Below are 22,832 nucleotides of genomic sequence, written 5' to 3'. Positions count from 1 at the left end.
CCTTCTTGATTCAATCTTGTTCCTTGTGATGGGGATGAGGACCCACTCCCTTGTCCTTGCCAAAACTCTACCTCAACCAAGGATTCATCTTCTTCTTTGATAATTTCAAGCCTTCTTGTATTAACCTCCGTTCCTTTGAGCCTTCTTGCTATCCTCGACCAAGGATTCGTCTTCTTCTTTGATCATTTCAAGTCTTCTTGTCTCAACCTCAATTCCTTGGAGCCACTCCTCTCTTCTCTGTAGATATCTAAGTTGACATCTTATTCTTACATCTATCAACTCTACCATACCAGTGTTAATTTACTTACTCTCCACTGGCTTTTCTAGTGCAAAGCTTGCATTCTCCTCAACAAGGTTGTCAAGCATTAACATCGAATGCGTGTCATGAATAGTAGTTTGACTCTTCATCCCATGGCCCATTACTTGCATGGACTTGCGTGGGGAAATTGCCTTTTCCAAATAGATAGGAAAGATCAGAGCAAATGCAAATTGGTGGTGTGTGCAAAGTGTGAGGGCAAGGGGAAATGTACAGCTTAGAGAGAGATAGAAGGAAAGTATGCAATCATTGTATTTCAAAGCCTTTCTATTACATAGCCCAAAATGGCTTGGATACAGTAGCTCTATGCTGCACTCTACACACCTGAGTATACATATGTTGTAGGAGCTACCCTAAAACCTAGGACTCTAGATCTTTATATACATGACTCTATTCTGACATTCTCGAAGGGTGCTACCCATCGCATTTACAATTTTTCATCCCACTATGCATGCATACATGATTATATCAACACATTTTTACATTGCACCTAGGGACAAGGCCCTACAATGGTTTAAATGTAGATTTCATTGTGAGACCTTGTTCAAAGAAAGGATCTAGATGCTTTGAATGTACCTCCATAGGTTGTCACCAACCGAGGAAATTGTATATCGCAAATAACTATAATTCTTCAAATTGCTACTTTGATTTTGGACATCCTCTCATGAAAGGTGTTTGATATTTCTTTAAGGTAAATCGATTCAAACTTAAAATGCTAGCTTGCTACCATGCAAGGACATACAATCACTGTCATGCAAGAAAAAGAAAGATGGATCCTCTTTAGAATCATCTAGGAAATTTTGTGCTTGTCTCATTCACAATGGGTATAATATCATAATTTTGCTATGTGAATAAACAATAAATTGGCATTCTTGACATCTAACATGCTCTCATAAAGCATAATCAATATAGTGTCCAAGTTCTGTGAAGAGAAACTACAAGACTAAAGTCCAGTTAAGTCAACTTCCATTACATACGAAGTGATTTGTATGAGTCCTCATCTCATATTAGATGTAGAGGCGTGTAATGCATACAATATTCTATGAGGTGTATCTATGTGTAACATATACAATATTCTATTTCACATTAAAATAAATAAGATAAAAAACCCATACAAAGGATGAGTGAAATTGTTCTAGTTGAGAAGACTTTTAACCATCCAAAAATATTAGATGTAGAGGTGTGTAATGCATACAATATTGTATGAGGTGTATCTATGTGCAACACATACAATATTCTATTTGTCACATTAAAATAAATAAGATAAAAAACCCATATAAGGCAAGAGTGGAATTGCTCTAGTTGGGTGCCCAAGTTAGTTTGATTGTTGGATATTGTATTTATTGAAGGAAAAAAGGCCTTACATAACATTACATATTTGAAAGAAGTAGAGACAAATGTCCACAATTGATAATTTCTACGTGACTACTTGTACAATGTAACTATATGCATAATTCTATAGGAATATTAATCATTTCCATAGATAACACTTTCAAGGGAAAATGCCAAAATCCATGAGAAAATGTTGCACACATGAGAAAAAGATGGTAAGATATTATTGACCTTGGGAGATCACAAGAATTTGAAGCATGATGGAGGCGAGCATTTATGTTCCAAATCAATGGATAGGGTTGAAAGAACAAAAACAAGTAGACACAAAAGTTTACTGTTTAAGCTCAAATGCATGGCAATGTGTTTGGGCATCTCATATACATGGTCATATCATGATGCAACTCTAAACCAAGGTTTCAAGTTTGGATAAATAGACGTAAGCGTGAATAGGGATGAATTGTTTGATCCACAACTAACATACAATTGATGGGCAAGCAAAAATGGCTCTGTAACGAGGTTACATGCATACCCATCATGGCTATTTCTATGTTACATGTATTGGTGACTAGTAAGGCTACAATTGCTAAAAGTCTTACTGTAGCAAAGCTACACTTGCTAAAAGCCCAATGGTAGTTAAAGTTTCCCAATAGTATTCAATAGTAAAGAAAACATTGAATTGACAAACGCATCCTAGGTCTAAGGATGCTTGGCAACCCCCTTATCAAAATAAATGGGAAGTATCATAGCTATCACCTCTACTTAAAATATCCTTCCATTATATCTTTAATTGGAGGGAGAGTAAGGTTTCATAGTCTTCAAAGCATACTAGCATTGGCATCAATTGGAAGCGAGGAAAGGAAGGCTTTTACAGTTGGAAAAGGATACCGAGGTGTGTATTGAGTTGGAGAGGGGAAAGGGATGCTTTTAGAGTTTGCATAGCATAGTGGGATGGATGGGCATCGATTGGAACAGAGGGTGCCATAGTTTGCAAAGAATACCAACGGCAAGAAGAATAAACTTTGCCTAATGCAAACTTACTCGTTCCAAATATTGTACGGTCCATTGTGTGGAGTGATCGTTATGAAGATGCTATCGATCGTCAGGGAAAAGAGAGGAGGAGCTAAGACCAAGGTGAGTGAGGAGATTACAAGGAAAAGCAAGGGGGTCTTTAATGTTATGGTGGATCTTCAAATAAATTAGCAAGTTAATGAAGAGTTAATTAAAGGACACATTAAGTAGAATTAACTTGTCCATGTCCTCTTCATTGTTCAATTGAAGTATCTACTTTTTTCGTAGATTGGACCGTAGGATCCATGGCAAAACTATACACCCTCCTTGTATTTTGCTTTGATCTCCTTTCCTCAAATTCCACTTCTCCTCAACCATTCCCAAGATTCTTTTGAAACCTATGGTGGATCTTCAAATTGTTTATCAAGGTAATGAAGGGAAAAGAGGAGATTAATAAAGTAGAAGGCACCCTCGGACTTGTTGCTGTCCTCCTTTGCATTTTACTTGATTGAAGTATCTACTTTTCATTATTGCTTGCATTGTAGGATCCATGGTGGAAGAAGCTTGAAAACGTGCACCCTCCTAGCATTTTGCCCTAACCTCTTTCTTCCTCTCTCCTTGGTTTCCACTTCTCCTCAACCATCCCCAAGATTCTTGATTTGTGAGATAGTAGTGTGCACGGGGATCTTTCAAATTGTTTAGCAAATTAATGGAGAGTTAATTAAGGGAAAGGGGGGATTAATCAATAGAAGGTATCCCTTGACTTGTCCCTGTCCTCTTGTGTATTTTGTTCAATCGAAGTATCCACTTTTTTCTTTGCATACACTATAGGATCCATGGTGAAAGAAGCTCGCATTTTGCCCTAATCTCCTTTCCTCCTTTCTCCTCATATTCCAATTTTCCTAAACTATCTCCAAGAGTTTTAATCTAAGAGAAGGGAGTTAGGCCAAGCAAGATCATTTAGCAAGTTAATGAAAGGTTAATTAAGGAAAGAGGGGATTAGTTAAGTAGAAGGAACCCCTTGACTTGTCCCTGTCCTCCTCTCCATTTTGTTGAATCGAAGTATCTTCTTCTTTTGTTGCTTGCATGCTAGGTCCAATGGCAAAAGAAGACTGATGGTGCACATCTATCTTGCATTTTGCCCTAATCTCCTTTCCTCCTTCCTCCTCGAATTTCATTCATGAGAAGGGAATTTGTGAGGCAAGGCAAGGGGGATCTTTAAAGCTATGATGGATCTTCAAAGTGTTTAGCAAGTTAATGGATGATTAATTAAGGAAAAGAGGGGATTATTTAAGTAGAAGGTACCCTCTAGTGGTCCCTGTCCACCTCTGCATTTTGTTCAATTGAAGTATCTACTTTTTTTGCATGCACTGGAGAATCCATGGCAGAAGAAGTTTGCATTTTGCACCTCCTTTCCCACTTCTCCTCAACCATCCCCAAGATCTTAATATGCAAGAAGAAAGTTTGCAAGGTTGATCAAGATCGTTTAGTAAGTTAATGAAGGATCAATTAAGAAAAAGAGGGGATTAATTAAGTGGAAGGTACCCCTTGACTTGTCCCCATCCTTTGCATTTTGTTCAATGGGAGTATTTACATTTTTTCATTGCTTGCATTGCAAGATTAGTGGTAGAAGAAGCTTGAAAATCTATACCGCCCTCGTATTTTGTCCTCGTCTCCTTTCATCATCCCTGAGTGCTCCTCAACCATTGCCATTCAGCTGTGAGAAGGAGTTTGCAAAGCCAAGCAAGGGGGACATTTAAACCTATGGTGGATCTTTCAATTGGTTTAGCAAGGTAATGAATAGTTAATTGAGGAAAAGAGGGGATTAATTAAGTACAAGGTACCCCTTGGCTTGTCCTGTCCTCCTCTGCATTTTGTTTAATCGAAGTTTCTACTTTTTGGGTTGCTTGCACTACAGGATCCATGGCGGAAGAGGCTTGTATTTGTCCCTAAGCTCTATCCCCAGTTCTCCTCAACCATCCCCAAGATTCTTCATCCGTGAGAAGAAACCCAAGCAAGATCGCTTAGCAAGGTAATGAAGGATTAATTAACAAAAAGAGGGGATTAATTAAGTAGAAGGTACCCCTAGACTTGTCCCTAACCTCTGCATTTTGTTCAATCAGAGTATCTACTTTGTACGTTGCTTGCATTGTAGGATCCATGGCAAATGAAGATTGAAAACCTATATCCTCCTTGCATTTTGTTCTAATCCCCTTCCCTCCTTCCTCCTCGTTCCACTTCTCCTCAACTATCCCCACGATTGAGAAGGGAGTTTGCAAGGAAGGCCAAGCAACCTTTAAAGCTATGGTGGATCTTCCAAATTGTTTAGCAAATTAATGGAGGGCTAATTAAGGAAAATATGGGATTAATTAAGTGGAAGGTACCCCTCGACTTGTCCATGTCCTCCTCTCGATTTTAATCAGTTGGATTATTTATTATTTTAGCACAAGATCCATGGTGGAAGAAGCATGTAAACCTATAGCCTCCTCACATTCGGTCGGTTCTAATCTCCTTTCCTCCTTCCTTCTTGAATTTCACTTCTCGTCAATCATCCCCAAGATTCCTCATTCGAGTTGGCAACAAAGGCCGAGCAAGGGGGATCTTTAAAGCTATGGTGGATCTTTCAAATTGTTTAGTAAGGTAATGAGGGGTTAATTAAGGAAACGAGGACATTAATTATGGAGAAGGTACCCCTCGACTTGTCCCTTTGCTCCTCTGCATTTTCTTTAATTGAAGTATCTATTTTTTCCTATTGCGTGCACTAAAGGATCCATGGTAGAAGAAGCTTGCATTTTGCCCTAACCTCCTTTCCCACTTCTTCTCAATCATCCCTAAGGTTCTTCATATGTGAGAAGGGAGGGAGTTTGCAAGGCCAAGCAAGATTGTCTAGCAAGTTATTGAAGGATTAATTAATGATTGTTTAGTTAGGAAGTTATTGAAGGATTAATTAAGAAAAAGAGGGGACTAATTAAGTAGAAGGTACCCCTTCACTTGTCTGTGTCCTCTCCCTGGCATTTTGTTCAATGGGACTATTCTACTTTTTTCCTTGCTTGCATTTTGTTGAATGGGAGCATCTACTTTTTTCCTTGCTTGCACTGTGCGTATCTAATGGCAGAAGAATGTGGAAAACTTGTGTGTACCTTCCTTGCATTTTTTGCCCTAATCTCCTTCCCTTTTTCCTCCTCAAATTTCATTTGTGAGAAGGGAAGTTCAATGGCGGAAGCATGCTGAAAACCTATATGTACATTTCTTGCACTTTTTGCCCTGATCTCCCTCCCTCCTTGCTCTTGAGGAATTTCATCCATGAGAAGGGAGGTTGGAAGGCCATGGTAGGATCTTCAAATGGTGTAGAGAGGTAATGAAGGGTTAATTAAGGAAAAGAGTTAGTTTAATTATGCAGAAGGTACTGTGTGACTTGTCCTTGTTGTCCCTGTGCAGTTTGTTGAAAGGGAGTATCTACTTTTTATGTTGCTTGCACTCTAATTTTGTCCTCGTCTCCTTTCCTCTTATTTTGTCCTCGTCTCCTTTGCTCTTCCTTGAGCTCCTCAACCATCGCCATTCATCTCTGAGAAGGAGTTTGCAAGGCCAAGCAAGGGGATCTTTAAAGCTATGGTGGAACCTTGCCTAATCTCCTTCCCTCCTTGCTCTCGGAATTTCATGCGTGGTGAGAAGGGAGGTTACAAGGCCATGGTGGGATCTTCCAATGGTGAAGCAAGTTAATGAAGGGTTAATTAAGGAAAAGAGTTGGATTAATTAAGCAGAAGGTACCCCGTGACTTGTCCCTGTTCTCCCTTTGCATTTTGTTGAAAGGGAGTATCTACTTTTTTGCGTTGCTTGCAAAAAAGTAGATACTCAAATGGTGGTGGAAGTACCTTCCTTGCATTTTTTGCCCTAGTATGTATCTCCTTCCTTCCTTCCTTCCTCCTCGAATAGAAGGGAGGTTGCAAGGCCACGGTTAGCAAGTTAATGAAGGGTTAGTTAAGGAAAAGAGGGATTAATTAAGTAAAAGGTACCCCTTGACTTGTCCCTGTCCTGCATTTTGTTCAAAGGGAGTATCTACCTTTTTTGCGTTGCCATGCGTGCGTACTTTTTTGCGTTTCATGGTGGTGGAAGTACCTTCCTTGCATTTTTTGCACTAGTATGTATCTCCTTCCTTCCTTTGTCCTCCATGGGAAGGGAGGTTGCAAGGCCATGGTTAATAGCAAGGTAAGGAAGGGCTAATTAAGGAAAAGAGTGGGATTAATGAAGTAGATTGTACCCCTTGACTTGTTGTTCCTGCTGTCCCTGTGCATTTTTGTTGAATGGGAGTAACGACTTTTTGCTTTCTTGCACTCAAATGGTGGTGGTGGAAAAGAGTGGGATTAATTAAGTAGAAGGTACCCCTTAACTTGTTGTTCATGTTGTCCCTGTGCATTTTTGTTTGTTGAATGGGAGTATCGACTTTTTGCTTGCTTGGACCCTTGCTTGCACTCAAACTGCTAAGTATATTGTAAGTAGCTAATAATAGGCTAGCATATTGTAAGTAGCTAATAATAGGCCAATAGATCTAATGACTTAGAATGTGCCACATGGCTTTGTAGGATTTTAGAGTTTCATAAAACCTCTAGTGAGCTGGCCAAGTAATGATGGTGGCAAGGCCAAGGTTAGCAAGGTAATGAAGGGTTACTTAAGGAAAAGAGTGGGATTAATTAATCAGAAGGTACCCCTTGACTTGTTGTCCCTGTTGTCCCTGTTGTCCCTGTACATTTTTGTTGATGGGGAGTATCTACTTTTTGCGTTTGCTTTGCACACTCTTGTGTGCAGGATCCATGGCGGATGAAGCTTGAAAGCCTGTTCCTTCTTCGCATTTTGCTCTAATCTCCTTCGAATTCCTCTTCTCCTCCTCCATCGCCAACGATTCTTCATCGCCAGTTACAGGTTAGCATCTTCCCCTGCATCCTTGCTTCGCCTTTCCCCCTCCCTTTGTCCGCAATTCTGCTTTCCGATGCCTCATCCTCTTGCATTTCCCATTTAATTTCAATCCCCTGCTCGCAGAATCACTCGTTGAGCTTTGAATTCACGGAAATCCATGCTTTGCAGCATTGCATTCTGCCTTGAAATCATTCATTACCGTTGCGATTGAATTGAAAGGAACTTGATGAATTGAGGCAATACAATCCTTTCTTCTTTGGCGCATTCCAGTTCCTCGATTCTGCAAGCGACCGCGGCCTGCTTCGTGTTGCATCGCAAGGCGACTCGCACGGCAGCATGACTCGCGTCGTTGTTCAAAGGGGTCAAGGGCCTACGAATCCCACCCCTTCCAGGTCGGCGTCGTCTTCAGCTGCTCCCACCCCACCTCCTCTTCCCCCTCCTCATCTACCTTCGTCGTCGCCTCAAGCTTTACCTTTCCTTGCCCGCTCGTCTTCTCCTCCTTCGTTTTACACGATTACGGAAGAGGACACATCTATAGAGTTGAAAGATGTTGAATCGTTGCCTTGCACGGAGAGTCAGAGCACGAGTTCTGACACAACCTTCAGATCTTTGTCGGGTCATTACTCAGAGGGCAAGGTCAAGGAATCTTCTTTGCTCGGTGGAAGAGCGGAGGATGAAGAGTTTCCCGAACATTCTGTCGCAAATGAAAATGATGGCAAGGAGTTGTACACCGTGACAGTGGAAGGTCGGGAAAAAGACCTTGACCCCAGTAGGCAAGTTAAGGTTGATTTCTTTGATAGTGGATCCGGGTTGGGTGGGGATGTAGGAACTGCAGGATTCAAAGTTGAGCAGTTACGATTGCAACAGGAAGATGATGTAGGGCCACAAGTCGATGCGCAAAGGGATGGGAGTTTTGAGGGGGAGGAAGAGGACACTTCACATCTGGAACAAAGCAACAATCCGGTGGCACCTTGCATACCCTCTTTTCAATCAACTCTGCAATCTGGAACGTCAGGATCATTGGTTCAACTTCCTTTCCAGTCGCACGGGGCAAATGCACCATCCTCATCGTCAACATCTTTGGGGGGAGCAGAGGTTGAGGCTTTAAGAACTTATGAAGATGCCGATCATGCTAGATCAACGAGTACTTCAAAAGCGTTAGAGGTTGGTGCCTGTTCTTTTCTGCCAGCTCCTTCTGCCTTACCGGTACCACCAACGTCCAGAAAGGGTGGTTGGGTGGCTTCCTCGCCCTCGAGTGCATCCAGAGCAGGGGGGTCTTCTCGAAGGATTCCGAGGAGCATCAAGGCTTCCAGAAGCCCTCCTCATAATTCCAGATCTTCATCTCCTAGGTCCTATGGTGAGGGAGATGGCTACAATAGCGCAGATGAACAAAATCCTTGGGCGTTAGGGCAACCAGTTTATGAAGACAACGTAAGTGGTCCTTATCTTACTGTGGTTTTGGTTGCTTTCAAATTCTACAGGATCACCTAAGGATGTTGAGCATATTTGCATATATTTTTCCTCCTGTGAAATAAAAACTGTTGTAGTGTTTAATATGCACTACAAGACTCCCTTAAGGTTCTAGTAGGACAACGTTTTGATCCAATGGTAAAGGAGTTGGACAAGAAGCAGTTTGTTGCATTTCAAGCATGGGACTCATGGGGCAGCACGAAAATCTGATGTGATGCGTTTTTCCCTTGGAACCACACAGTTAGCCTGGATTATGTGTAAGTACTTCTCTACAGGGCTGGTTTGGGGTTTTGTGATACCATCTGAAATAATGTGACGTCGACTGTATGCAAACCTTCTTATGGTTGCAAGCAAAGAGTGCCATCTAATAAAGGAAACCATACATTTTGATTGCATTTGAAGCAAAGTGAAGAGCGGTGAAGCTGTTGGGTTTAGTTTGAAGCACATCCCTGTAGATGCAATGTTCAAAGTAGTAGTGTGGCGAGGCTTTCTAGAAAGATCGCTAGTGGGTTATTTTTATTGCTGCTGCTGTGCTACTAAGTGGCTCATTTGATGTTTGACCCGTGAAGTCTTCACTGCAGGATGACCGGGAACACCAATTTGAACTTGAAATAAGGCGTGTGAAAGGCTTGGAGGTTCGTCGTATGGCAGAAGATGGGAACTGTCTTTTCCGTGCGGTGGCTGATCAGGTTTACGGGGATGCGGATATGCATGGCGATACTCGACAGATGTGCATTGACTACATGGTATGAGTGCTGACTATACGCAGGCCTAAGCCCTCTAGGGCTGAAAGATATAGCCTATATTGATTATACTTTCACGGTAGGCTACTGTAGACAAAACTCTTTTTCATGTGTCTTACTATTGCTGCTTGATTTAGAAATGAAATGTGTTCTCAAATCAAGTGTAGAAGCAGAAGAGAAAGTTCCTGCTCGAGTAATGCTATTTTGATTGTAGGCTAGTATCTACTTTCACGGTAGGCTACTGTAGACAAACTCTTTGTGTGTGTCTTACTACTGCTGCTTGAATTTAGAAATGAAATGTGCTCTCAAATCAAGTGTAGGAGCAGACAAGGACAATCAAGCACCTCATTGAAAGTCCCTATAAGCGTGGCTCACAAGAAGATTCGTCATGAGAGGAGACCTTACTTTTGATGTAAGACTTGAAAAAGACCTTATTTATGAGTATGTAATATCTTCAACCAACCACACCTCGTTTAATGTGCCGATTTTCAACCATTGGAGGGCATAAAGAGCAACATTTGACAACATTTGATAACGAGAAAGAAAGTGACAAAACCCTATCCTATCCACTAATTGTACTTAGGGATTGGACTGTGGTTAGGGGGAAAAACCTCAATGAGGGAAAAGTGCTCCTAACCTACTTATTACAATACATTGGCCACTGCCTAGAATATGATAATAATTCTAACACCCCCTTGGAGTGCCAATGTGGTGTACATGGTAGTAATCAATCACCAAAAGGAGATAAGTTTAGGGCACGGCAATGGAAGTGCTTTGGTGAAGATATCTAGAACATTGTCATGTGTTGACACATAGATCATATTTCTCCCCTGCATGCAACTTCTCTTTGACATAATGATAATGAACCTCAATGTGTTTCGTGCGAGTATGAAACACATGATTCTTTGCCACTGCTATAGCACTCTGACTATCAGTGAGAATTGGAGAAGGATCCTCCAATAAGAGTAGATCATATTGATCTCCCCTGCATGCAACATCTCTCTGACATAATGAAAATGAATCTCAATGTGTTTCGTGCGAGTATGAAACACAGGATTCTTTGCCACTGCTATAGCACTCTGACTATGAGTGAGAATTGGAGAAGGACCCTCCAATAAGAGACGAAGATCAGCGAACAAACGATGCAGCTAAACACATTCAACTGTCGCTGTGAAAGCTGCCTTATACTCAGCTTCACATGAGGAAGTAGCCACTGTACATTGCTTCTTGCTCAGCCAAGAAATGCAAGCTTTAGAAACATTTACTACTAGTGAACTGTTTGGTATCATAGTCTCCAGCCTAATTTGAATCATTGTAAGCATGCATCTGCAAGTCACTCCCCCAAGAAACATCAAGCCATAAGACTTTGTGCCTTGCAAATAACGGAAGATGCATTTTACAGCCTGCCATTGTGTTGACTTTGGGCTGTGCATATACCTGCTCACCTGAGATATTGCATACTGAATATCGGTCCTAGTATTGCACAAGTAGATGAGGCATCCAACAGCCTGACTGTAAAGTGTGACATCCACTGATTCACCCGCATCATACATAGTAAGCTTCAACCCTGGCTCCATGGGAGTGGCTATAGGCTTACAATCATGCATGTTGAACCTATCCAAGAGCTTGTGCACATACTTGGATTGAGACATAATGATGCCATGCTTGTCTTGTATAAATTGGATCCTCCAATAAAAATTCAACATGCCCAAATCTGTCATGTCAAATTCAGCTTTCAACTCAGCTTTGAAATCTGCAATTATTTCCTCATTTGACAACATTACATAAAGAATGATGACCAAAATATCCCCCCCATCCTTCTTGATGTAGAGGGTGCTTTCCGTGGGACTATTATGTAACCCCTTACTTGCCAGGAATGTGAAACCGGCCTCTAATCACTCAGAGGGCAGTGGAACTAAACCTTTAATCACTTCAGCACTTATTTACAGCTCACAAAGCATATATCACAATCAATAACCATTGCATGATCACCATTTGGCATTTACCCATTTGTTCACAAACAAAACCACTGAAAAAGGGATGTAGGCTAGAATGCCCCCGCTCAACAAACATAGACAAGTGCACCTGATAGGCCCCAAACACCGTGGCGCCCCTTTCGGTATTTCTTTCCTTTCACAGTGAAATGATTACAAGTTGCATCTGGGAGACCTTCCCTGCAATTGAGCACACAGCCCCAATTCACTAAGCCTTCGCAAGGCTTTCAAGCATAGAACACCATCACATAAGTGCACTTAACCCATAGGCTAAATCCAAAGGCATTCTCTTTTCCGAGTGCAATTCCATTGGCTGTCCAGATGCATTCACAAAGCTTTTCTAAGCTCCAAAATAAAATCAGCAAAGTGCCCAACCAAAGAATGACTCATGTAGCACTACTTGGGCACCTGTGAGCCAAGAAAGAGGCGGCACATGAGGCCAACCAATAGCTTATGGCAAAAAGAAATTGGAGCAGCAAAATCACAACTCACCACGCCCTGAAAACTCGAACCAAGTCCTCAATTGCCAAGAGGACATAGTAGCCAATGCCCAATTGCATTCTCAGCCAAAGAGGAGTGCAAAGGCATGAAGAAAGAGCATTTACAAGAACCGATCAGCAAGAATTTTATTGAAAAATGCGAAAAGCACTTTTGTCGCGAAGAAATGGGAGTTCTTGGGCTCAAAAGAAGTGTGCTTCAGAGAGGAATGCATTGAGAAGGTTTTGGAGAAGTTTCATCGCTGGAAAGTCCTCCAAAACTGAGAAAAACCAGTCAACCAGCGCGTGGGACCACTCGAAATTCAACAGAAAGCTGTAGCTTTGTAAGAGGAGAGTCCCAGGAGGCGGTAGAAGCAAAAAGGTCCAGAAAAAGCCACTTTTGCAAATTCGACCAGCAAAAGAAGTGCTCAGCTCTGCCCGTTCTACCAAACGCACGGAGGGAGCAGTCGGGCCAAATGGAAGTTGAGGAATCCAAACGGGTGAGGAGTTATGAAGAAAAACGGAATTCAGCTGAAGGAGGCTGAAAAACCAGTCCAAAATCTCAACAAAGGGAGAAGATGAGAGAGAAACCACACATGTGAAGTTTAGAAGGCCCAGGAAGGTCCAGGAATGGCAAAGGAGCATGTAGAAGGCACTAGAGCCACCTGGAACTCTAGGGGGGGCCACTGAAGGTACATGGCCCTTTAGGGAGCCCATTAAAAATGCCACATCATCATTTCCCAACAACCACTCTTTTAATTCCTTGGAATGCCTTTGGGCCTAGGGATTAATTACGCTTATGTGCTAGGCACCATGCCGCGTTTAATTACACATTATTAAGCCCATGCTTGGACTTTTAAAACCAAAGTTGTCACGGTCTTGTAGTACTTTAAAGTACTTAGAATTTCACGCCCCCGTGACATACCCCTCTCTTGAAACAGCAAACCACAGTTTGCTGCTTCAAAACACAGGAGTGAGCATGAAATATAGCATGAAAGAGTATACAAGAAAGCCGTAGCTATAGTATACAGAGATAGTGAAAATATGGCTAGGAGAGGCATGCATCCATCCATATACACTGCTCAAAATCTCTGTGATCCTCTGAGATCAGTAGTCAAGATGCATCAATATCATGAAGTCTCATAGTAGAAATACTGTCAGCTCAGTATTTCGGATGAAACATACAGTGTCATCAAGCGACCTCATGAAATCACGGTGAGCCCGTTTGTACTGAGGGAGTGGAGGTGCTACCCGCCTCTCGAACACTAGGTAATGCTCTAGACGCTCGCTCTGTTGAACTACCTGTAAGAGCCCGGCTCTAGCTGGAAAGCGTCAAGGTAAAGCTGCAATATCCCAGGTGAATTTGCCAGTTCACCTTCCTCCATCCATTTCGCATTAAGTGATGGGTAATTTTGAAATTTTACCAAGTAGCAACGGATAACTTTACCCTTGAGCTTTCTATCTCTGTGTGCCAGAATCTGCGCTGGGACCAGAAGTTCATCTTGTTCTTCCACTTCAGGCTGCACCTCATCAGGTAAATCCTCGGGAATATCTCTATGATATTGCTTTAATAAGCTCACATGAAAGGCATTATGTATCTTCCAATGCGGAGGCAACTTTAGCCTGTAAGCTACCTCGTTTATCTTTTCAGAAACCTCGAAAGGACCATAGTAACACATGTTCAGCTTTGTGTACAACCTTTCCTTGCCTTTCTTATTTTTCAGCCTTGCCTTCTGAAAACGCAGCAAAACTCAATCACCTTCTGTGAATACCAATTCCGTGCGGTGCTTATCTGCTGCTCTTTTCTGCTTGTCCTGACTTCTTTGCAAGGCATATTTGATCTTCTTGTAAGCCTCTTCAAGGCTTTCCACAAAACGATCAGCTTCAAAGATTTTCTCTTTTGTATGCAAAATGGGAGGTATCTTCCTGGCACTTTCCACTATTTCAAAAGGTGCTTTACTTGTGGATGTGTGCACCGTATAATTGTAAGCATATTCCAGCAAAGGCAAATAATGCTCCCATTTGCTTTTGTGGTGTGAGACATAGCATTTAAACATATCCAAGATGGTAGAGTTTTCCTGCTCCGATTGTCCATCAGACTGAGGGTGAAAAGATGACGAAAAATTCAGCATAGTGTCCATATTTTCAAACAGCCCTCTCCAAAAGAGGCTGGTCATCCTCGGATCTCTATCACTGATTATGGATTTAGGCATCCCATGATACTTGAAGACATGTTGCAGAAACAATTTGGCCATTTGATCTGCTGTAATTTTCTTTCTTACTGGCACAAAGTGGGCTTGTTTGCTAAACCTGCAAATTATTGTCCACAATCCATCATGTCCAGTAGGAGTACGTGGAAGATCAAACACAAAATCTATAGCTATGCTTTGCCATGGTCTATCCGGAATTGGCAAAGGGTGTAACAACCTAGGTGCCTTCTGCCTGCCAAACTTTACTTTTTGACAAACCATGCATGTTCTCACATATTCTTCCACATCTTTCCTCAAAGATGGCCAATTGTTGTTGTAATTCCCCTATGTCCTGCATATGGAGGAGCATGACTTTCTGTCGCATCTGATCAGTGACACAGAGTCATCCATGCATCAAAATGAAACCCTCTTTCAACATATAGTGATCATGCCTTTGACCATCAGAAAGCTGCTCATAAATAGTTGAAAAATCAGCATCATTAACATATTGATCTTTCATCACATCTAACACATTGTTGTAAGCAATGCTCACTGCTGAAACACTGGGTTTCTTGGAGACTGCTTCAGGTTGTGGTTTCCTGGAAAGTGCATCAGCCACGACATTTTTGTTACCTGGCACATGTACAATTTGAAAATGAAACATTGAGAGGAAGTTAGCCCATCTCATGTGCTTTTCAGATAATTTTCTCTGCGTGAGAAAATATCTAAGTGACAGATGATTTGTTTGCACATAAAAATCAGCTCCAAGAAGGTAATGTTTCCATGTGGTCAAAGCATGTATCACTGCTAACATTTCCTTCTCGTATGTTTGCAAGTACAATTCAGCATCTTTGAGAACTCTACTCTCATATGCAACCACTCTGCCATCCTGCATCAAAGTGCTTTCTATGCTGTTCCCACATGCATCACAAGTTACAGCAAAGGGTTTTGCAAGATCTGGCAAGATAATAATGGGTTCAGAACACAACTTTTGCTTCAGGTCTTCAAAAGCTGCATTTTCCTTTGGTCCCCACCGAAACGGTACAGCTTTCTTTTGTAAAGCATGCAAGGGAGAAGCAATTTTTGCAAAGTACTTTATAAGCCTCCGATAGTATGAACACAACCCAAGAAAGCTTATGACTTCATGCAGTACAATTCAGCATCTTTGAGAACTCTACTCTCATATGCAACCACTCTGCCATCCTGCATCAAAGTGCCTCCTATGCTGTTCCCACATGCATCACAAGTTACAGCAAAGGGTTTTGCAAGATCTGGCAAGATAATAACGGGTTCAGAACACAACTTTTGCTTGAGGTCTTCAAAAGCTGCATTTTCCTTTGGTCCCCACCGAAACGGTACAGCTTTCTTTTGTAAAGCATGCAAGGGAGAAGCAATTTCTGCAAAGTACTTTATAAGCCTCCGATAGTATGAACACAACCCAAGAAAGCTTATGACTTCATGCAGATTTTTCAAAATTGGCCAACTCCTTATGGCCTCAACTTTTGCAGGATCCATCTTGACTCCATCCTTTGACACTATATGACCAAGAAAATGAATCTCATGCATAAAGAACTCACTTTTCTTGGTGTTTATTAATAGCTTGTGTCTTTTCAACTCTTGAAACACAATAGTGAGGTGTTTCCTGTGCTCTTGCTCATTTTTAGAGAACACAATGATGTCATCGAAGAAAGTGCCCACAAACTTTCTGTGTGCTCTAAAAATTCTATTCATCATTCTATTGAAAGTGACAGGTGCATTAGTCAAACCAAAAGGCATCACAAGGAACTCAACTCATATAAGCCAAATGAAGTGCGGAAGGCAGTCTTGTAGACATCTTCAGGCCGTATCCTCATCTGATGGTATCCACTTTTAAGGTCAATACGACTGAACATTGAGGAACCTTCCAATCGATCCAATATATCATCAATGCGTGGAATTGGAAAACGGTTCTTAATTGTGACTTTATTCAAAGCTCTATAATCAATACACATTCTCCAACTGCCATCCTTCTTTTGCACAAGCAACACAGGGAACAGTAAGGAGAATTACTTGGCTGTATTAATTCCTTTTCCAAGAGTTCCTTCACATGTGACATTATCTCTTCCTGTTGTGCCTTACTGACACGATAGGGAGGTATATTAGGCGGTGAGCTTCCTAGAATTATATCAATTTCATGATCCTCGGGCCTCTTGGGAGGTAATTCTTGAGGAAGTGCATCTGAGAAACAATCCTGAAAATCTGAAATAAAAGCAGCCCTTTCTCTATCTAAAGCAGAAAGAGTAGAGCCTTCCTGAAGTGGTTGGCTGTCCTCTTTGACAAAAATCAAGTACGCTGAAATATGACGCTTTATTACATTGGAAATACAAGAAGCTGAAACTACAGGGATGGACTCCCCTTTCAACTTTACATCAAGTAGATGATTTTTGCCTCTATGAGTTAAAGAAATCTTCTTGTTTCTCATCTACACATTAGCCCCCACCCTGTACATCCAAGGCATCCCAAGCAAAGCATCACACTTTGGCAAAGGCATAATGTAGAAGTCCTCTGCATCCTGATATCCTTGGATATGCATCCTCAACTTGCCAATGATAGGATTGACAGGTGTGTTGAGTTCAGGGTTGGCCATATCACACATGCCGGATGGCCCCATTTCCTTAGGCTTGATGCCAAGCCTTCCTGCCATATCAGGAGTTATGAAATTCGCCTTTGCCCCAGAATCAATGAAAAACAAACAATTCTGATTTCTGATTTTTTCCCATGCTCTGCACATCTCAGTCTTTTTCGTTTCCTCTTCATCATGTGCATGTGGCAAACTCCCAATCACATCTGGAAGAAGTCCTGCGGAAGGTTTAGGCCTTTTGCCCTTCTGATCAGCCTGTTTATCACCATTCTTACCAATATTGACTTGTCTCTTTTCTTGGATTGGCAATCATAAGAGCGGTGTCCCTCTCCTTCGCATATAAAACATTTGTTTTGCTCCATGAGTGACTTTTTCTCTCCATCAGATAACTTGGTATGGGGCTGTTTATTAGGCTGTCCACGCCTTTGACCAGCTTTGAATTGGGCTTTTCCTCCCTTTTGAAACATTTGTTTGCCATAATTTTTATTTTCAGATTTGATGTCCTTATCCTGGTGTTTGGCAGCCCGTTTGTTTCTTCTTTCTTGCTGTCCATAAAGCCCAAATTGTTCTCCTGCATCCATGCATATGCTGTCCTTGCATTCTCAATTAATTGAGTCATAGAACCCACCTTGGTTTTGATGCAATAATCATGTAGCTCACTAGGCAATCCACAACAGTACCTCTCTATTTGCTCTTTCAAAGAAACATGCTTGTAAGAGCTCAATGGCAACAAAACATCCCAAAACCTCTGGGTGTAATCATCAAGATTCTTGCAAAGTTTGTATGACAAGTCATGCCAGTGTGAAAGTACTTCAACTTCAAAAGTTGGAGTAATCCAAGTAGAAGAGAACACTTGCTTAAATTCCAGCCAAGTAGCAGGTGCATCTCCATGAAGCATAAGGTTGGTGTACCACTTAAGTGCATTGCCTTTCAAAAATGTGGCAACCTTCCTCATCTTGGATGCTTCTGTAAACAAACCCCCAAGAAATGCAGCATCAAACTGTTGAAGGAATGTGAGGGCTTTGTACCTGTCCTGTACTCCATTATATGTCTCAAACTTGACATTAGAACGACCATCCTTAAATTCTTTATATACATTTGATATTGGCTGTCCCAAAGATAGCTGTATTTTTGCATCTTTTCCTTACACTAGTTAGAGCCATGCTTGGCTGAACATTAGGCATGGGAGCATATGCTGTGGCTTGCATGCCTGGTTGCATTCCCACGTTGTCATACATGGCTTGCTTTCTATGCCCAATTGGCGGTGAAATCAACATAGCATCAAAGATAGAATCTGTACCAAAATATTCAGGTTGCTGCCTCAAATATGGCTGAGGTGGTTGAGCCACATTTATGGACTGCACATTATTATTTTAAGGAGTAGAAGTACCCAAACCAAGGCCTTGTGCTGGCTGCTCATACTGTTGCACTGGCTGTACTTTTTGTACCTCTTTCTCAAGTGCTCTTTTGGGTGATTCCTCTCTCTTGGAAGTCACTTTCTGAGTCATTTTTGATGGCTGTTCCTCATGGGAAACTGATACATGAGTGTGCGGTCCGCCATGAGAAGCTGATGCATGTGTGTACTCACTCTTTCCGTGCTTGTGCTTTCTTGATTTCTTCTTCTTCTTGGCATTTGTTTGCACAATCTGAGCCAAATTTTGAGCCAGCTGAGTCAAAGCAGTCACTGCACTTGCAAGCTGTGCATTCAACATAGTAGCATCATGTGACTCACTGCTAGAACTAGTATCACCGTTGAGCTCAGTTATAGCTTCATGTGTGGCCTGCTCAAAAGGCATTTGTTGTGCTCCCTGCAGCTGTACACTAGCTGGATCATTAAGGCTTTCCTGCCTTGTTCTTTGAGGAGTTGCGGAGCTCTCTTGCTCATGGGTACTCACCATGTTTATGGTTGTAATATTCAGCTGTCAAAAAGTGCAGCAAAGATATTCTTCCACCAAACTACCGAGGCCCACCTCTTGAGAAAGAGTGTGGTATCCCGGCAATGGAACCAATGAAACCGGCCTCTAATCACTCAGAGGGCAGTGGAACTAAACCTTTAATCACTTCAGCACTTATTTACAGCTCACAAAGAATATATCACAACCATTAACCATTGCATGATTACCATTTGGAATTTACCCATTTGTTCACAAAAAAAACCACTGAAAAAGGGATGGAGGCTAGAATGCCCCTGCTCAACAAACATAGACAAGTGCACCTGATTGGCCCCAAACACCGTGGCGTCCCTTTCGGCATTTCTTTATATTTCACAGTGAAATGATTACAAGTTGCATCTGGGAGACCTTCCCTGCAACTGAGCATGCAGCCCCAATTCACTAAGCCTTCGCAAGGCTTTCAAACATAGAACACCATCACATAAGTGCACTTAACCCATAGGCTCAATCCAAAGGCATTCTCTTTTCCGAGTGCAATACCATTGGCTGTCCAGATGCAATCACACTGCACCCCATCTGCACTCTCTTTGAGTGGTTTCCAGATGGCATTCACGAAGCTTTTCTAAGCTCCAAAATAAAATCAGCAAAGTACCCAACCAAAGAATGACTCATGTAGCACTACCTGGGCACTTGTGAGCCAAGACGAGGCCAACCAATAGCTTATGGCAAAAAGAAATTGGAGTAGCAAAATCACAAGTCACCAAGCCCTGAAAACCCGAACCAAGTCCTTAATCCCCAACAGGACATAGTAGCCAATGCCCAATTGCATTCTCAGCCAAAGAGGAGTGCAAAGGCATGAAGAAAGAGCATTTACAAGAGCCGACCAGTAAGAATTCCACTGAAAAATGTGAAAAGAAGCACTTCTGTTGCGAAGAAATGGGAGTTCTTGGGCTCAAAAGAAGCGTGCTTTAGAGAGGAATGCATTGAGAAGGTTTTGGAGAAGTTTCATCGCTGGAAGGTCCTCCAAAACTGAGAAAAACCAGTCAACCAGTGCGTGGGACCACTCGAAATTCAATAGAAAGCTGTAGCTTTGCAAGAGGAGAGGCCCTGTGTCATGTGCACGGAGTGGTATCTGACGTGTACTAGTTACACAGTACTAGCTCAGGTTAGCCTGGGGAGGCTTAGAGCTAGGCAGGCTTGATTCTCGGGTTGAGTGGCAAGGGTACGAACTATTTATAGGTCTTCGCTATTTTTGGCGCCGGGGCCCGAGTCTATAAAAGAGGCCCAGGGGGGTCAGTTCTCAGTATGCAGTTGGGAGCAAGTCTCGTTCCCAGGTGCTAGGTCTGATCCTGGATTGTGTCGCGGACGCGCGCCTGCATCTTAGCGTAGCCCAAGGCCCAGTGGCAGATCTAGGGCTTCACAGCGCCACCTGGTGGTATGGGACACCAGGCTGGTTTGGATCTGATTGGGAGTTCGTGCCGGTAGCTCAGCCCGTGGCTCGGGGGGACATCTTCTGATTCGGGATCACATCCCGTAGATGTCACGGTTGGGTGGTGAGCAGCCTGCTCAGTTCTGATGTTGTGTGTGGTTATTTTGCAGATCAGGGGTTTCAGGAGTGTTGGGATGTGTCAGTTGGTATCAGAGCCAACTCCTGAGGTAGGAACTTCTGATGCGAGAAATTTGACGGATTTCTCTTCCAGGTATGCCCTAAAATTCGAGATTTCTTGCTGCGTTTTTTGCTGTCTACCTGGGGTAGAAGGGGTGAAGTAATATCTGGAAAAGGAAGAAGAAGAGGAGTGAAATAGAATCGAAAATTCTGAAGGCTACGGAGAGAAGTTTTGAGGGAGGAGAAGGAGAGCAGAAAAGAAGGAGAGAAGTGCAGGAAATAGACAGCCAGGGAGTAGGGGATGCGGAGCTTAGGAAGGGGCGTTGTAGGCGAGGCAGTGTGGCGGGACAGCCTGTGTATTAGGCTGTCCACAGCCAGCGCAACAGGCTGCGAACAGCCTGCGCCTAGGGCTGCGAGCAGCCTGCGCTGAAACAGGGTGCTTTTTTCGAAAAAGCACCCCTCCAAAGTTGGAGGGGCTCAGGTGCTTTTTTCGAAAAAGCACCCCTCCAAAGCTGGAGGGGCTTAGCCTTTTTTGGAAGCCTAGCTTCCAAATCAGGCAGCCCTGCACCCTATATAGGTGGGGGCTGGGTGCTAGGCAACCCACCAGCAGCCCCAAGATTCGAGAAGCTACCTCGAAATTTGAGCCAGCCTCGCCCTTCAGCCTGCGCCCTGCTCGAACAGCTTTCCTGCATCCGCCCTTGCACGCGATAGCCCTGCGCAACTCCCGAAGCTGCCGTACCAGCCCGTACAGCTCCAGCGACAGCCGTACAGCCTGTACGGACTGTCCTGCCTGTTTTTGTATCTACTGCTGTACCGAACAGCAGCTGCATCAGCACCAGCAGCCACCGTACGGCCTGCGTCAGCAGCCGTACAGGCCACGTCAGCAGTCCGCACAGCTCCTATTGCAGACTGCGCATCCGGTTAGCAGATTCGGGGAGGCACCAGGACTCGTGGTCTTCCAGATTTCAGCATCTCTTCTGTCAGATTTATCTGGGACGGTTTTCTTCTGCTCCATCTCCCTCCGTGCTTCGTTTCAGTCAGTTATTTCTCTCCGTTTGTAATCAAATCAGATTTCAGCCATGTTTGATGCTCTGAATCCCGAGTTCGCTATGGGAGAGCAGGACTTAGATTACACTCCAGTGGGAGAGGATGATCAGGGTCTCTATGACGACCTGATCACTAAGAAAGCCTTCAGTGAGTTCACGACTGCTCTGGATGGTAAATTTGAGCAGGTCAACGCTAATCAATCGGGGTTGACACAGCAACTCCAAGGGATACAAGCAACTTTGACTCTTCTGGCTAGCACGGTTCAGGCACTCACGCATGTGGATGCCATGGCCTCCGTGCTAGGCCCGAATATCACTCCGGATCCCTTTCCAGGTGACCAGAAATCAAGAACAAAGGAGGTGGTTGACACTTGGTTGCACAAATGGCAAGTACACTTCCAATTTCACCCCTATCCAGACGAGAAAAAGATTCAGCTAGCAGCAGGGTTTATGTCAGGTAAAGCCTTGCTTTAGTGGAAAGAACTTCAGCCTAAGCCTGATACTTGGACAGAATTTGAGGGTATCTTCAGGAAGGAGTTCCTGAAGAAGGAAGATGACTACGATATCGTCGGCAAGCTCAAGGCCCTCGATATGTCAAAATTAAATTTAACTTTTGAAGTTTATCTTCAAAGATTTAGGGATTTGCAAACCAGGGCCACTGAAATGGATCCTGTAACCTTGTTAGGTTTTTTCGTGGATGGTTTGCCAGACTCCTATAAGTTACAGATTAAGAATAACAAGTGCACAACATTGCAGGAGGCCATGACATATGCGCGCATATATGATGATACCATGGCCGGTACCAAGGCAACCACAGTTACCGAGACCAGCGGAAAGAACAAACGCAAGTTTTTTCAGCATGCGACTGGTATTGGGGAGACGAAGTCTACGGACAACGCCTCCACGAAAAGCTTAACTCCTGCGAAGAATGGTAAGGCCCGTTTCCTTCGCACTCTTAGGCTCAAGAAAGAAGGCCGATGTTTTTATTGCGAGGAGCGGGGCCACACGAAGAATGAGTGTCCTAAGCGGAAGAACCAGAAATTGGTGCTAGGACCCAAGCTCCAGGCAGGTCCACGTACCGCAGCCAAGGGAGCCAACCAGGTTACGATGACAGGTATTTCAGTAAATGTCATTACCTGCCCCCTTTCTTGTAATTGTACCTTTAATACTTCGTTGTTTGGTTCCCATGATCTTTTCCGAGTTTATGGAGAAGTTGGGGACCAACAGGT

At 43.0% G+C, this 22,832-nt stretch overlaps 1 protein-coding gene across 4 annotated transcripts in view; it reads left to right on the top strand.

Annotated features, from left to right (window-relative positions):
• The first annotated feature begins 7,406 nt into the window (after positions 1 to 7,406).
• OTLD1 (OTU-like cysteine protease family protein) overlaps positions 7,407 to 22,832 on the top strand; it is a 71,462-nt gene continuing 56,036 nt past the window's right edge. For 2 of the 4 annotated variants that reach the window (XM_087371772.1, XM_087371768.1), the window contains exons 1-3: positions 7,407 to 7,573; positions 7,838 to 8,998; positions 9,619 to 9,783. In XM_087371772.1, coding sequence (XP_087227898.1) covers positions 7,904 to 8,998; positions 9,619 to 9,783 — 1,260 coding nt within the window. In that variant the 5' untranslated portion in view covers positions 7,407 to 7,573; positions 7,838 to 7,903. Of the gene's footprint in view, positions 7,574 to 7,690; positions 8,999 to 9,618; positions 9,784 to 22,832 lie in introns of all 4 variants that reach the window. The other 2 variants (XM_087371769.1, XM_087371770.1) reach the window with 2 other exon arrangements.

Source organism: Dipteris shenzhenensis, chromosome 33, assembly GCF_047967505.1.
Source record: "Dipteris shenzhenensis isolate YYH24624 ecotype China chromosome 33, Dip_SZ_1.0, whole genome shotgun sequence".
NCBI lineage: Eukaryota > Viridiplantae > Streptophyta > Polypodiopsida > Gleicheniales > Dipteridaceae > Dipteris > Dipteris shenzhenensis.
This window is presented reverse-complemented; position numbering and strand designations above follow the sequence as displayed.